This window comes from Terrapene carolina, unplaced genomic scaffold (genome assembly GCF_002925995.2).
Source record: "Terrapene carolina triunguis isolate 2854851 unplaced genomic scaffold, T_m_triunguis-2.0 Scaffold31, whole genome shotgun sequence".
NCBI classification, from domain to species: Eukaryota; Metazoa; Chordata; order Testudines; family Emydidae; genus Terrapene; species Terrapene triunguis.
Genome location: NW_020664382.1, coordinates 1,540,726 through 1,557,050, shown reverse-complemented (window position 1 = coordinate 1,557,050; position 16,325 = coordinate 1,540,726). Strand labels below are relative to the sequence as shown.

The window sequence follows — 16,325 nt, the reverse complement described above, 5'->3', positions numbered from 1 at the left end:
GGGAAAGGAGTTGGGTGTTCAGTACCCACAGTTTCCTTCTCTTTCCTCCCTCTCTCTCCCCAGTAAAAAACTACTACTGACATACATTTGCTAACTTCCTCAGTAGAGCTCCTTATATATGTCTATAGACAGTACCGACCTGCTGTAATACTGTTGTGCTGAAGGGGCAACAAGAACCAGATTCTCCAAAAAACTCAGGCCAGGGTCAGATTTTCATGTGCCCAGCGCTCACAGCTGGAGCCACATTTTACAAAGAGCTCAGCTCTCATTTAGGGACAAAAATAAGGGCCTGATTTTCAAAAGTGTTCCGCATCCAGTAGCTCCTATTGTGACCCTTATGGCCACTTATTTTGATGCCTAAATGGGAGGTGAGCTATTTTGAAAATCTGGCCCCCAAGAGACATTGGGAACACATACACATTGTGAGTGTGTAAATTATTGCAGCCAGAGAGAAATGGAATCTTTGGTCTTTTCTTACTGGTGTCTTTATTTTTAATTAAGAAAAAAGCAATAGTGTATTTTGAGGTAATTACACATGACCAGTTAAGAAAGAAGAGCAGCAGTTTTTCTACCAGTGACTGAAAGTTTCCTGATGATGTTTTTTTTCATTTGAGTATTCTTAAGAAATCAAATTTGAATCTGTAATTTACAATCCCTTTATTTTTATTGCTCCATAGCATTTCCTCTTAGCCATGGCCCTACAACTGCACATGGCAAACATGTAGGCGGCACAGGTTTACCTGTAACACATCCACATACTTCAGCTCCTGTGTTTTCACCTGCTACAGAGGATTCAGCTGCTGCTAAAACCAAAGCTGAAGAGGATACTATGTTTTCTAGCACAGCAATGCCGCGTGCCTCCATAGCATCTGTGTCTAATGCCCGTAGCTCACCACACGTCACTACCTCGCCACTCACTAAATCTTCCCAGGGGATGTCCATAAAGGATGCAGTGAGAGTGTTCTGTGAGATTGAGAAGATTGTCATTTCCATTCAGAAGATATTTCTGCAGCAGGAATCTATCCCAGAATCTGCACTCTATCTTGGGGAGCCTCACTGCAACGTGAGCTTCAGCAACGACACTCGTGTGGTGCTGTGGACAGCGTGGAACGAATGTGGAACTAAAGTACAAAGTGTAAGTTACCTGAACAGATGAAGGAAACACCCGGCTAATGTACTTGTCACTGTAGAGTGCAGTGGCAGAGATTGAGCTTGGGGGTGCAGCCTTTTACCATCAGGTTTTCCTGAAACGGTGAACAAAGAATTCAATCCCACTTTCCCAAAGTAAAATCACCTCTGCTTCTACTTGGGGAGTAAGGAGGAGGGAAGTAAAGATTGTATCCTCAACACCAAAACCCTCATTGCACCCCCCACAATAAAACCCATTTGCTACCCTCCTGGGTTCCAACAGCCTTGAGTGTTGTTCCCTCCCCAGTTTCTTCTGTTAACGTCTCACTGCCAGTACACAAATCTGTAGCATATTTAAAATTTGGGGTCTGAATGAAATACGTTTAATGTAATATGTAAATGAATAAGTAATCCAAACAAGACTGTACTGATTGGTCTAGACTCAATGGTTCCCAAACTATGGGGCGGGCCTCCCAAGGGATGTGCGGGAATGTGTCAAGGGAAGCACGAGCCATGTGTTTTTTATTTACAGTATTTATTTTTTGAAGATCTCTGGCGCTCAGCCGCAGGTGGTGGGGCTAGTGCAGAAGGGCTGTGCACATCTGTGGAAGTGAGTATAAAGGGGACAGCCGGAGGCCCACTGCCCCAGGGCTGAGAGCTGAAGCCCCACCACCTGGGATTGGGGTCTCCTTCCCCCTCCCCCGCCAACCCCTCACCTGGAGGCAGTGAGGCTCCGGCTGTTAGTACTAGGGTGGCAGGTCTGCAGCTGTCCGCCCCAGGGTTGTAGCAGCAGTGCAGAAGTAAGGGCGCCAATCGGGAGCTAAATCTGCTGTGAAAAGTGATAACGATCACTTTTCACATTGCCACTCTTACTTCTGTGCTGCTCCTGGCACGGCACTGCCTTCAGAGCTGGGCGCCCGGCCAGCAGCCGCTGCTCTCAGCTCTGCCTTCAGATCCTGGTGGTGGTATATGTACTTGGGAGGGGGGCATAAATGACTATAGACACAAAGAAGGGGGGCCTGATCAAATAAGTTTGAGAACCACTGGTCTAGACGGGACAATGTGGAATAAAAAGCCCTGGTCATACAAATGGTATGGATGTTTTATGGAGCAGTGAACAATATGTACTAAGATGAGAACAACAAACTTGTTTTCATTTGCTAGCCCCACAATGACAAAGCTAGTAGATGCTGATGGTTTTGGTTTTCATGGCCAGTTGTATACAGAATTCCTGAGGTATTACTTAAAATTACCAGAGGTAGCTGACTAGTGGGACTAAGGTGTTCTCAGAAACATGAAGGTTGATAAAGTATCTCTCTGTCCTTTTTCTGTTCCAGAATCTGACTAAGACTATTGTGAAAACAATACTTCGGAATGACAACTCCTCTCAGGGAGTTATCCACAACTTGAAGATTGTCTGTCCAATCCATTGTGTGTTTCAGAATAATCTCTTGACTTCATCTGGATACAGTTCAGAAGGGTAAATAAAAACTCACCCAACTTCTAAGTTGTAATGTTTGGCACTGTGTGTGTGTGTGGGGGGGGGGGGGGGGGCGGCAGAATTTAGTCTTCTAAGGTGTATTCTTGTGGCATGTGCACAAGCTTGGGAAATCAGAAATTCCTGTGCTGTAATCCCAGCTGTGTCACTGGTTCCTTGTGTGGTCATGGGCAAGTCGTATTCCCCATCAGCAAAATAACTGCCTCTGGGAATGAATGAATGAATGAACGCACAGTGCTGTGTAATTGCTATGCATTATGATGACGATAATGATGATTATTTTTAAAATCCACAAACTTACGTGATGACCTTTAAAAAAAAATGTAATGCAAATTTAGTTCTTGTGAAAGGCTCCCGGTTAGCAACACTATAGAGTGAGAGCCTCTATTTATATCTATAGAATGGGCAGAGCACAAGAAATGACAGCCCAGACTTCTTCACATTGTCTTGCCAATGAGCCTCATCCCTTCCTCAGGTGGACCACTTCTCTCTTTCTTTCCACCACACCCAGGCCGTCACCAAATCCTCTCACTTTCTTTCCTATACAGCTCCAAAACCCATCCTTTCCTCTCCATTCCTACAACAAAACTGCTCATCTGGACTTTGGTCATCTCTTGCCTTGATTACTTCAATCACTCCTCTGGCATCCATGATTCCCCCCCACCCTCACACTCTCTTGCAGTGTGTCCAAAAAGCTGCATCAAAAAGTCTTGGTCATTTACCGTTCTGACCCCATCACTCCCTCTGCAAATCCCTTCACTGGCTTCCTCTTGTTGTTTGCATCAGGCTCAAGCTTCTTGTTCAGAGCTTTGGCAATATACTCCTGTTCCCATTTTAAATCACTGTCATCACTACGCTGTCTGTTCATATTGCCAATAACTTCCACCTTTGTAGCCTCCCAGAGCCTTCTCCATGCCTTCTTCCACACTACCCCAAGGGCCTGGATTGCAGCAAGCAACCACCCTTTCCTCTTGAAATCTTAACAATATGCTGGACTACAGATTTTTCCTCCCTACTGTAGTGCACACGTGCTAGAGAAACAGGAATCATATTTATGACCTGCAAAAACACTATAATCAAATCTATGATCTTTAAAAGCGGCTTATTGTCTTTTCAGGGTTTATACCTTTTTTGAGGATTTACAGGGATCTGGAGATTTTATAACTGAGATGCAATTGTTCGTTGGAAACTCTTCAATCCCCCAAAATTTCAGTGTTTCTGTCAGTGATGATATACTGATTGAGGTGGGAATTCAAAAAGGAGACAGCAGGCTCAAGGTGGTCGTCACTGAGTGCTGGGCAACTCCAACAAGTAATTCAGTGGATCTTCTCTCATTTGGTTTTATTAACAACAGGTACAGCAACACTCATTAGAAGTGACATAGGCATGTGCAAGCTGTCTAGCAATGTAGTCCCTGAACTTGAGGAACCTTTCCATGAGCCGAAGATGGCTATTAATACCCTATCTTTTTAATGTACTTTTTACGTGCCCTCAATGAGTCCTTGTTCTTTTCAAAGCCAAATACTTAACTTCAGACATTTTAAAAGAGAGTCTGGGAGGGCTGTTGCCTCCCCCTAATATTTGTAAAGGAGATGTTCAGTGTAGGTCTACTCTTTGATTTCTGATTGGTCCTGGAGGCGTAGGTGGCTTTGGTAGTCAATAGTGCAAAAAATCTATGGTGCAGCCATTTCTTTCTAATGCAGCCATTACCAAAGGCATGCATGCCTTTATGGCCTTGAAGTTAAATTATTGCTGTATGCTGTACATGGGGTGATCCTTGAAGAACATTCAGAATCTTCATATAAAGTAGAGTACGGTAGCCTGATTTGTGAAGCAGAATAGGCTACTAGGACATAATTTTAAGACAGTAGTTGAACAAGTGAAACTGAGGACCTCACCTGGCTTGCAGTACCTTTGTTACTGGTGATGTGCATGAGAAAGGAGGAGAGAGCCCGAGGTGACACTCAGGTTACATCTACACTGCAATAAAAATCCTGCGGCATTGAGTCTCAGCCCAACTCAGTTGATTTGGCCTGGTAGGGCTCAGTCTGCAGGGCTAAAAATAGCAGCATAGATATTTGGGCTTGGGCTGGATCCCAGGCTCTGAGACTCACCTGCCTCCTGAGCTTTCAGCATCTGGACTCCAGTCCAAGCCCGAACATCTACTCAGCCATTTTTAGCCCTGCAGACTGAGCCCTGCGAGCCCAAGTCAGCTGACTCGGGCCAGCCTTGGCCATGCCGTGGGCCTTTTATTGCAGTGGAGATGTAAATCCTCGAAGTCCAGGATCATTTTGGAGGGGTGGCAGTTTGAATGAAAATATTTAATAGTAACCTAGGCCCATCTGATATGGAAATAGTGGAGAGGCAATAAAGATGGAGAACCTATGATATATGTTTACAAAGATAGCTTTCAAAGTAGAACCTCACTTTAGGAGCTGAAAAGAAAATATTAAAAAATCCTATTTAATTTCTGAAGAATGGGATTGCTTCACCAGCACCACCCTTCCAAAAGTCAGAATTAATTCTTATATGTAGCAGGACATTTGAACCTGGATCAAATGGTGCTCTGGGCATGACTGGTTTTTAGTTTACTGTGTCAAACTACTGTATTGTGTGTAAAATATTCAGTATTGTGTGACACCCACTTCATCTTCTGCCTTCAGTCATCTCAGACTTCAATTTGTTTTTGTTTTTTCTCCAATGCTGAAGTTGAAGAATCTCACTAAATACTCACCTCTGAATCCCCTGTGTACTTAGCCACTCAGGCTTTTGTGTTCAGTGGTGTTCTATCCTAGGGACAAACCAACACTCAGAACACTGCCACCAGTGTCTATACTGGAGAACACTCCATGGAATATTTAGATAAGGATTTTCAGAGGAAGCTTATAAACAGAACCACAAGGTGCTGTTACTGGGGTATAGTGCGTATAGCTCTAGTTATTTTGTGTGTCTTCCTATTCTCTTTTAGCTGCCCAGTCCCAGAGACCTACACCACCATGATTGAAAATGGAAATTCAAGAAAAGCTCAGTTTAAGCTGAAAATCTTTTCCTTTGTCAACAACTCTGTTGTTTACCTACACTGCAAAATTCGTATTTGTGTGGAAACTCCTGAAAGCACCTGTAGGATGGTAAGGGGTTTGCTCCTTACATTTAACTTTCTATGTGACATATGACTGACAGTGCTGTACCTGGAAAATGAAGGGATAATATGCTTCCGAAAGGTGATGGAATCCTTTAAACGTCTCTTCTCCATTTTCCTTCATTTTTCAACTCACAGCAGTGTGAAGTGGGGAAAGAATATAGCCACATGTAAGCCTCAGTCTTTTTCTCTTTCCATTCCCTATCCTTCAGCTGAAGCATGGAACATAAATAAAAAATGGTATCAAGGCTGGGAAACTGGATGGCTCTGGGGGTGACTGGGGAAAAAAAAGTGAAATGAGCAGGTGATCTCAATACAAATACTAGTGGACAGGTTCCACAGAATAAAAAACAGTCAACTAGCTGATAAGGGTGCAGTCTCATCAGAAAAGCCAAAGTTGGAATGGTCAAGGAGACGGCTCTATCTTTTCTTGCCCAGTGATTATTTCCCCAGATCAGGGTTTGGGCACAGTCTGAGGAAGCTTACACTGTTGTTGCCCAAGTTCCCTGGTTTCTAGGGCTGTCAATCCAGCACCTTTTCAAAAGCACTTAAAAAAAATATAGTGAACAGTATTCTGGTAAAGTTGGGCACAGATATTATCTTCTGACTACATACAAAGATTATCACATTGTCTCTCTTTAGTTCCAGGTATGTGAACAGCACTTATAATTTGTTGCTCATGAAGACAAGACAAATTAGGGCTCTCTTTTTACCGTAGATAAAAGGAATTATTATTATTATTATTATTTATTATTATTTTGGCTAAAGATCTTCTCTGTGGTGACACAATGGTTTCATTAGGTATTTGTCCGTTATTTAATAGTTCCCTCCTGCTCTAAATTGCTCAACTTGGTCTCAGTATAAATCAAATGACTCCTCCTAGAAGATCAGGAATGGATAGCAGGAGGAAGAAAACCTTTTCCTGTCTCCAATTACAGAGCTTTGTCCAGGAAAAAAGGAAAAGAGGGACAGGAAATTTGAGTGACAGATGGAAGGAGGGCTCTAGGTTTGACACTAATATAATTTTGAATATTTAAAGTACCGCAAAACTCATATTCAAGTAAGTATTCAAACCATATAACTTCAACTCCTGATAACATAATGGAACAAATACTAAGAGATGATGGGGGGCAGAGTTGCATCTATTCATATGAGGACTGAATTTGGATCGACATCTAGAGGACAATGGAATCATGAGCATCAACGAGAGGATATGACTTAGAATCATAGAATATCAGGGTTGGAAGGGACCTCAGGAGGTCATCTAGTCCAACCTCCTGCTCATAGCAGGATCAATCCCCAACTAAATCATCCCAGCCAGGGCTTTGTCAAGCCTGACCTTAAAAATCTCCAAGGGAGGAGATTCCACCACCTCCCTAGGTAACCCATTCCAGTACTTCACCACCCTCCTTGTGAAAAAGTTTTTCCTAATATCCAACCTAAACCTCCCCCACTGCAACTTGAGACCATTACTCCTTGTTCTGTCATCTGGTGCCATTGAGAACAGTCTAGAGCCATCCTCTTTGTAACCCCCTTTCAGGTAGTTGAAAGCAGCTATCAAATCCCCCCTCATTCTTCTCTTCTGCAGACTAATCAATCCCAGTTCCCTCAGCCTCTCCTCATAAGTCATGTGCTCCAGCCCCCAATCATTTTTGTTGCCCTCCGCTGGACTCTTTCCAATTTTTCCACATCCTTCTTGTAGTGTGGGGCCCAAAACTGGACACAGTACTCCAGATGAAGCCTCACCAATGTCAAATAGAGGGGAATGATCACATCCCTCAATCTGCTGGCAATGCCCCTACTTATACAGCCCAAAATGCCGTTAGCCTTCTTGGCAACGAGGGCACACTGTCAACTCATATCCAGCTTCTCGTCCACTGTAACCCCTAGGTCCTTTTCTGCAGAACTGCTGCCTAGCCACTTGGTCCCTAGTCTCTAGCAGTGCATGGGATTCTTCTGTCCTAAGTGCAGGACTCTGCAGTTGTCCTTGTTGAACCTCATCATATTTCTTTTGGCCCAATCCTCTAATTTGTCTAGGTCCCTCTGTATCCTATCCCTATCCTCCAGCACATCTACCACTCCCCGCCCAGTTTAGTGTCATCCGCAAACTTGCCGAGGGTGCAGTCCACGCCATCCTCCAGATCATTAATGAAGTTATTGAACAAAAACGGTCCCAGGACCGACCCTTGGGGCACTCCGCTTGATACCGGCTGCCAACTAGACATGGAACCATTGATCCCTACCCGTTGAGCCCGACGATCTAGCCAGCTTTCTATCCACCTTATAGTCCATTCATCCAGCCCATACTTCTTTAACTTGCTGGCAAGAATACTGTGAGAGACCATATCAAAAGCTTTGCTAAAGTCAAGGAATAACATGTCCACTGCTCTCCTCTCATCCACAGAGCCAGTTATCTCATCCTAGAAGGTAATTAGGTTGGTCAGGCATGACTTGTCCTTGGTGAGTCCATGCTGACTGTTCCTGATCCCTTTCCTCTCCTTTAAGTGCTTCAAAATTGATTCCTTGAGGACCTGCTCCATGATTTTTCCAGGGACTGAGGTGAGGCTGACTGGCCTGTAGTTCCCCGGATCCTCCTCCTTCCCTTTTTTAAAGATGGGCACTGCATTAGCCTTTTTCCAGTCATCCGGGACCTCCCCCGATCGCCATGAGTTTTCAAAGATAATGGCCAATGGCTCCGCAATCACGTCCGCCAACTCCTTTAGCACCCTCGGATGCAGCGCATCCGGCCCTATGGACTTGTGCTTGTCCAGCTTTTCTAAATGGTCCTGAACCACTTCTTTCTCCACAGAGGGCAGGTCACCTCCTCCCCATGCTGTGCTGCCCAGTGCAGTAGTCTGGGAGCTGACCTTGTTCGTTGCCCAAGGTCACACAGCTGGTCAACAGCAGAGCCTGAAATAGAACCAGGTCTCCCAATTCTCAGTCCAATGTCTTTAGCACTGTGTCCCTTTATAAAGCACAGGTAACGCCGGACAAACTAGGCTGGGCAAAGCCTTAAAAATGCATTGTAGAGAACAATCCTGCATTGGCCAACAATGGATGGACTAGAAGATCAACTAGATTTCTTCTATCTTCAGCTTCTTTGTTTCTGTAATATCCTGCATTTAGTACAATAGTCTCAGTTTATTAGATCGCCTCATACAGGTCCAGTTTAAAGTACTGGGTATGGATGCTCTAGATGACCTAACAGAATGTCTCCATCTCCAATGTGTGTGGTTGTTTTTTTGATCCCATTGCAGAGTTAATGCATAAAAAGAATGCAGTTGATGTAATATATCTTGATTTAGCAAAGCATTCAGTACAATGCCTCTCAAAATATTACTTGCATATTTAGTTCACATTGGCTTGAATATGAGCACTATCGCATGGATAGAAAATTGGCCGAAGGACTGCAAACAAAGGGTAAAAGTTAACATCAATGCACTGAGCAAAGGCCTAGTAGAAGCTACAAGGAATAGTGATAGATCGGATTTTAACATCTTTAATTATATAGATTGGGGTAGAGAGTATGTTAATTGAGGACCATATTCTGATTTCAGTTACACTGGCTTTATGCTGTTGTAATTTCATTGACTTCATTGGAGTTGCTCCTGGTTTGCAAGTGAGATCAAAATTAGGCCCCAGTTTGTAGCTGATTCTAAATTAATGTCTAGCACGATACAGCAACTAATTACTGGGACCCCTTTTACATCTTTCTTGTAGGATTTAGAAACTTTATTAATTTAAAGAGGAAAACTGTATCATCCCTTATCCCAAGCAAAATGTATCCCATATGAAAATGTAGTGAGTTTAGTATATTTTTATTGGATTTAAATTAAAATAATAAGCACAGAAGGCACTAGACCGCATCCGGCAAATCCAGTGAGGGGAACTTTTGGGAAACCAGAGGAGTTGTTGGGGGAGTGAAGCCCTCAAGAAAGTAGAATAGTGACATGACAGGCACTTGAAAACCATTGGGGATGCCCAGAGCATGCGTAGGGCACTGGGAACCACTCCGAATGCCAGAGTGAGGGTGCATGAAGGATCACAAAGAGCCACGGGGAAATTGGAGCGCAGGACTGGGTCTCCTTATGTGGGTTGGATGGCAAGGCGTCCTCCAACACTACGTGACTTAAGTGAGAGAACGAGTTAGGGAAGCGTGAAAGTGAAGGCTCACGATATCCTCATACTTGACCTACCTTCTGCCTCCAGGAATATTTGCTCACTTCAGAGCTGATCTGAGGCCTGGATTATTGCCCAAAAGATTGGAACTCACCTATTCTTTCACCTCTTCTTGTCACTCCCCAGTTTTTTGGTAGATGAGTCTTGGTTCTTTTAAATCTGGAACAGAAAAGAGTAGTTTGGGAGAAAAACGTAGTAGGACAAAGTCAGGACAGTAACATCAGGCATAGCCAGCAGCACGATAACAAATCGGAGCAAAAAATATTACAGCGATTTGGAACCATGAAATTGCACAGTAGCTACCTATGTAACCACATGTTCTTATTTTAGAGCTTGTCTACACAGGAAAGTTATACCTGTTGCTATGATGTGAATTTAAACTGATATAGTTATACCTGTATAACAACCCATGTGGATACTCTAATTCTAGAACAAGAGTGGCTTTTTGGTGTTTTTGTTTGTTTCATTTATGTGGCTTTGGAAAGGTTTCAAGGTAGGCAGGAGAAAGCCACTGTTATACTGGAATAAGTGTATCAACAAGTGGAGTTATGCCAGTATAACTATAGTGATATAGTTATACTGGTATAACTGGTAAAACTCTCCCATGTAAACAAACCCTTACTTACCCCTACTGTCCATTTCTTCCTTTTGTTTATTAAGTTCACATGTTGCATCTTGCTTCAAACTAAACTGTAGACTTTTCAGGAGAGGGATAGTCTTATCCTGACTGAGACCTTCAGGTGGCAACACAATACAAATTATTATGATTCATAATAATAAATAATATAATGAGCAATGCTGTTAAAAAAGGATGCTGAAGGCCACGTAATGTACTTTGGCTTATTTTGCAGATCCTTCTTACATACCCTAAGAGTGCTGGAGAAAACTTAGTAGTACACACATCGTATTGCTTAAAGAAAATTTTGATAGACATTCTCCTGTAGACTTTATTTTTTTTTAAATAGACCCAACACAACCTGCTTTGTCCCAAGGGCCTGTCCACAGAGGTTTCTTTTCAGTGTTCTGATAAGCTGATATTTTTTTTCCAGTACTGTTCTCTGATCTTTTTCAGTTTATGTTAGAATGTAACAAAGGTTAGCGTTGGGAAATAAAAAAAACCTCTGGTACTGCCTTCAATAAATCAGCATAAATTCTTCGTTCTTTAGAGGAGTCATTACAAGACTTCATATATATTACATATGTTTATATTATAAATGATCAGGGTTTTGTAATTGTTACAGAGCTGCCGAGATGTTCGATCCCCGAAAAGTGGTGAAATTATTGCCACACACAGAACATCCTGGGGGCCTCTGTGCAGAGCCACTGGTGAGTAATGAGTAGATGGCTACAAAAAAGTGAACACAAGCTAATTTTTTAACAGATTCTGTTTTACTGATGGGTGAACTTGAAAACCTTCCTTGTAAGGCATAAACCCCCATGGCTGAGAAATAGGATGGTCAGTTGAAGCTGGGTAGCAATTACTGATACTTTATGGGCCAATCTCCGCCTGTTGGGATGCAGTAATGGTGATACACTTGGGGGGTGGGGAGTATGTTCTGTGCAATTATTTGTGCTAGTGAGGAGGTAGAATTAATTGCAGAAAGTAATGGGTATTTGAACTGTAATGTTCTGAGTCTGCTCAAGTCTTATACTGCAATCAGCTTTTGTACAGTGCTTACACTAGATTCCTTTTAGAGCACAATATGTTAGGCTCTGTGGGCCAGATTCAGAGATGTGCTGTGTAAGGTGATATAAATTAGGTTTGTTATGCTCCCTTACACCCACTTTATTGATGCTGTAAGGGAGGAAAAGTTGGCACAATTTACATGCTGAAGGACTGGAATAAGGTGTAAACTAGGGTGGAGATCAGTCTAATTTACACCGCTTCTGGGTCCTTGACAAGTTAGACGGCTTAGAAATGGGTGGAGTGGCCAAAAGTCAATCAAATGGAGACAGTGCCGGGGGTTGGGGGGAGGGCAGGGAGAAGTTTGTGTACAAGCTAGACCTTGCTCACTACTCTACACCCCATCTCAACATGATGCTGAATGTTCTTTTTAAGTGCAATTATTGCCTGTCATGGCATTAACTAGTACCTGCCCCCCCCAATAATATGAATTGTATCTCATGTGGTGTAAACATATTAATTTTACAAATATGCTTAATTTCTGCAGATGAACGACAGGACTAAAATCAAAGAACATTCTCCCTACAGGGTTATGCTGAAGCTAGGGCATTAGCTCAGAAATGTATATATCATTATTATTACTTTAACAGAAAATGCCTAGAGCCACATCCTCCATACCAATTTGAGTACATATATCCCATCACAGTCAGAAGTGGTTCTGCACAAGTATCTAAAGACAGGATTTTCTCTAATGCATAGACATTGCCATGAGAATAACCCTTCCAAGAGGACCGAATCAATGTATCAGAGTGCCATGCTCTTACCACTGCGTTGGGCTACTTGATGTGTCCTAAATTGCATGCAAGATTGTAACACTAAGTTGGCTTCTTAATGAATGAACAGATTCCAGGGATTCAAAACTTTCCCTTGTTCTTTCTCTAGCATCTGATGCAAAAAGTAAGACGGCACCTGGGCTAGGAGTAGGGTCCATCATCCTCATCGTCATTGCTGTGTTTGTTTTTGTGCTGGGAGCGGCGTCCCTTTTGGTGTCCCAATACCAGCGGAAGACGGGGAGATACAACTTCAAAATCAAGTCTGACAACTTTAGCTACCAAGTGTTCTATGATTAAATATTTCCAATTTATCACATGTAAGTACTAAACCATGATCAATTAAGTTTTAAACTGCTCAGCCCTTCCTAAAATGGAAACTGAAATGCTAACAAATTTGTCTTCAATAACTTGAAGCATTTTTTAGTTTAGTGATGTGGACAGTAATTATATAGCCAATAGAAAACTTCCCATCCCCTTGCAGCTGTGGATCAAGGGGAGTATGGAGCATGCAGCTCCTGTGTTTCCTTCCTGCACCAGAGTCATGATCCAAGTAGGTCCTACATGGCCATACAGGGGACAGGTGTGTTGCTTCCCCTTATCTTCTTGCATGGCCTCATAGCATGATGGCACAATCTAGCTCAGTGGTTCTCAACCAGGGGTACATGTACCCCTGGACGTACGCAGAGGTCTTCCAGGGGGTACATCAACTCATCTACATATTTGCCTAGTTTTACAACAGTCTACATAAAAAGCATTAGCAAAGTCAGTACAAACTAAAATTTCATACAATGACTTGTTTATACTGCTGTATTTACTATACACTGATATGTAAGTACAATATTTATATTCCAATCTATTTTATAATTATATGGTAAAAAGGAGAAAGTAAGCAATTTGTCAGGAATAGTGTGCTGTGACACTTCTGTATTTTTGTGTCTGATTTTGTAAGCAAGTAGGTTTTAAGTGAGGTGAAACTTGTGGGTACGCAAGACAAATCAGACTCCTGAAAGGGGTACAGTAATCTGGAAAGGTTGAGAGCCACTGCTCTAGCTCACAGTAAATGACATGCCACCTTTGTAAAGTGCCTGTAACCATTTCCAGTGCCATGTGTCAAATACAGTATCTGAAGGAATTTTTGCCACAATATTTATAGGCAGGGTCCCGTTTGTTCCATGATTCTGTGATTGCAGAATTTACCCCATGCCACAGAATTGTGCTCCAGAATCTCAGCTTTCATTGAGGGTTGTGGATGTGTGGTGTTTTTGTTTTGTTTTGTTTTGTTTTGTTTTGTTTTGTTTTCAAATTGACTTCCTAGCCCTTGTGGTTGCAAAGATAACCTTGAAAATTTGAACGGAGCGTAAACCTATGTTTATCTGAGTCTGCAAAAAGCCTGGAGCCGTGGTGTGAACTGCCCCTGTCATCTCACTCATGGTCCTGTGGACTTCATGACTATGCTGCTGGAGAATTTTGTATTTTTCCAAGATACCACAGAATTCAGCGTTTTTGCTGTACAATGAATATTTCCTAGTATAAGCCATAGTTGTTGTGTGTGTATTTGAGTGTGGGAGGGTTGGAAATGAAGGGTATTTCATGGTGGTAAAATAAATAATTTCCCCAGAATTTGGGGGCGATAGTTTCAAATTTTGGACCTATCATGCCACAGAGCACACAGGGCTCCTGTTTGCAGGAGACTTCTACTGTTGTCTCTTACAAATAACTAGTTTTCCTGGTCTGAAGCCTCATGCTTGAAAATGCAACTGGTATGTACATAGGGTGGTTCATCACTATGATAGTTATTAATGCCTTTGCAAATCATTAACATCGCTGAGATAGTCACGGAATTTCTTGGTTATGTCAGATAGAAAGTAAAAGGAATACTGTAGTAAGTATCTGCTTACAAAGATCTTAACAGCAACTGTTAAACATGCTGCTTCTGATCCTCTGCTTTGTGACTGCTTTGTACTGGTCTGTGGGCATGGCCAGCCACAGAAAGAACACCCCATCAGAGAGGGATCCTCTGGTTGCCTCCCTGTGATTGGATTAAGGTGCAGGCTTGGGGGGAGGAAATAGGGTGACTGTGAAAAATTGGGACTGGGGTGGGCTCCATCAATTACAGGGCTTGATTCTCATTTACACCAAGGTCTCTGGCAAGTGTAATGAGGCCTTGGTGTAAATGCAATTCAGACTCATAATATGTATGTATAAACAGCCTAGTATACTCTCAGCAGTACACTGTCTAATAGCTTCCTTCTGGAAGCTAAGACAACTAAGCAGTTCTTTGCCACTCATTAATTTTTCCTGAAGACTATTGATCCCACCTCTCCAGCATGATTTCTCTGTTCTTGTCTTCTAGCTGGAACTTGTCTCAACACACAGATGGCAACAGCTTTTCTTCGCACATCATTTTGCTCCCATTATCTCTCATGTCAGTGGTCATGATCTGTTGCAACATTGAATCCCCAAAGTTAACAATCACTACAACATATGACTATATTCCTCCTGATCTCTTTTCGCTGTCTGTTACTCACCAGAGCAGTCTAATTACAACACACAAACTATATGGTAGAGCTGCATTTTAAGTGGCTGTGATCTTCTACATGTAGTACAATTGCAGGATATTTGATTGGGTACTCCATTGTACGAGGCAGCAATTCAGTTCTCAGCTGGATAAACTGGGACCCAAGGCCAAGAAACAGCATACCTCTCCTCTTAGTCCCATTTTACAGCAAGTGTACCACTATTTTCCCTTTTCAAAATATTTGTGAATAAAACTTCTCCTTTCCCTCCCAGCTCAATTGCTCCAGTTCCAGCTATGCCCCAGATTCTCCTGCTTAAAAATCTCTCTCAGCCACTTGCAGTTCAGCTCCTCCATTTTTGTTTTCATGGTCAATTAAGAAATGTCCTTTTTAACATTTTGATCACTATATTTTCTTCTGTTGTTGTTATCTCATGCTTTTCTGCATTGGGTTAATCTCTTTTCTGCTGCACTGAATGGCACTGAAACCTCCTAGTTTCTAAGGCGGAGAAGGAAACTTAAAAAAGAAAGATTTAGATCATCCCTGTATAAGGAAAAATAAGCACTGGGCCAAGAAATATTAGTTCGATAAATTGTATAATCAGTTGCTTGACCACATTTTGGTTTGTTATGAAATATACTCAAGAGACCAAAGAGCCAATGTAGGTCAGGTTATTAATGTCATACAGGAAGAAGGTTCTATAAGATATCAGGCTCTAAAGAGCAGTCCTGTCCATTCACCTTACGCAGAAGGTGTGCTCTGTGAAGGTACATCCCTACTTGTTTCCCAGTAAAAGGCACTATGTACATCACCTGAAATTGGATTCAAGTAATCAGCTTTTTTACCTTGCTTGTTTCTGATACCCTGGTGTCTGCCTCTATTTTTTTTTTCTGAACACATGCATTCCAGGTCATGATGCACTCTTAGCTTTGTTCTGGATACATGCATTCCAGGAACTAAGGGCATGAGGATACCTCATAAATCTGTGCTAGGACAAATAGGTTTTTGAGGGTAACACCCTTTCTGTTGCTATGAGGAAACAATATATGTCCTGATACTGACAGTTTTCCTATCTAGTTAAGCCAAAGCTTGCTGCAGCTAATGTAAGATGTTATGGAATCCTTAGTATAAGTGAACAGGATTAGGTACAAGCCTATTTGGGATATATAGCTGCTATGTTCATGCTTAATAATATGTGTACTTAATTGCTTGGAATATAGATGGTGGGTAGTATTATCAGCATAATATATATATGTATGCTAGCCAGTGTATAGTAATTATCAAGTTTCAAGTTGCAGTTTCCGGCTACCCATCTTGTGGAAAGCATGATGATTTCCCTGCAAAGTGCTGGCAAACAGCTTGGCCTTCCAAACCCCAGGAGACCCAAAAATAGTGGGGAAATGAACGG

General features: G+C 42.3%; 1 protein-coding gene across 1 annotated transcript in view; it reads left to right on the top strand.

Moving 5' to 3' along the window:
• The window catches only part of LOC113406452 (uromodulin-like 1), a 64,477-nt gene extending 49,641 nt beyond the window's left edge, over nucleotides 1–14,836 (top strand). The window contains exons 17-23 of the mRNA XM_026651484.1: nucleotides 678–1,135; nucleotides 2,466–2,608; nucleotides 3,744–3,980; nucleotides 5,595–5,754; nucleotides 11,186–11,270; nucleotides 12,511–12,718; nucleotides 14,755–14,836. Of these exons, the coding sequence (XP_026507269.1) occupies nucleotides 678–1,135; nucleotides 2,466–2,608; nucleotides 3,744–3,980; nucleotides 5,595–5,754; nucleotides 11,186–11,270; nucleotides 12,511–12,698 (1,271 nt within the window). The 3' untranslated portion in view covers nucleotides 12,699–12,718; nucleotides 14,755–14,836. The remainder of the gene's footprint in view (nucleotides 1–677; nucleotides 1,136–2,465; nucleotides 2,609–3,743; nucleotides 3,981–5,594; nucleotides 5,755–11,185; nucleotides 11,271–12,510; nucleotides 12,719–14,754) is intronic.
• The last annotated feature ends 1,489 nt before the right edge of the window (nucleotides 14,837–16,325 follow it).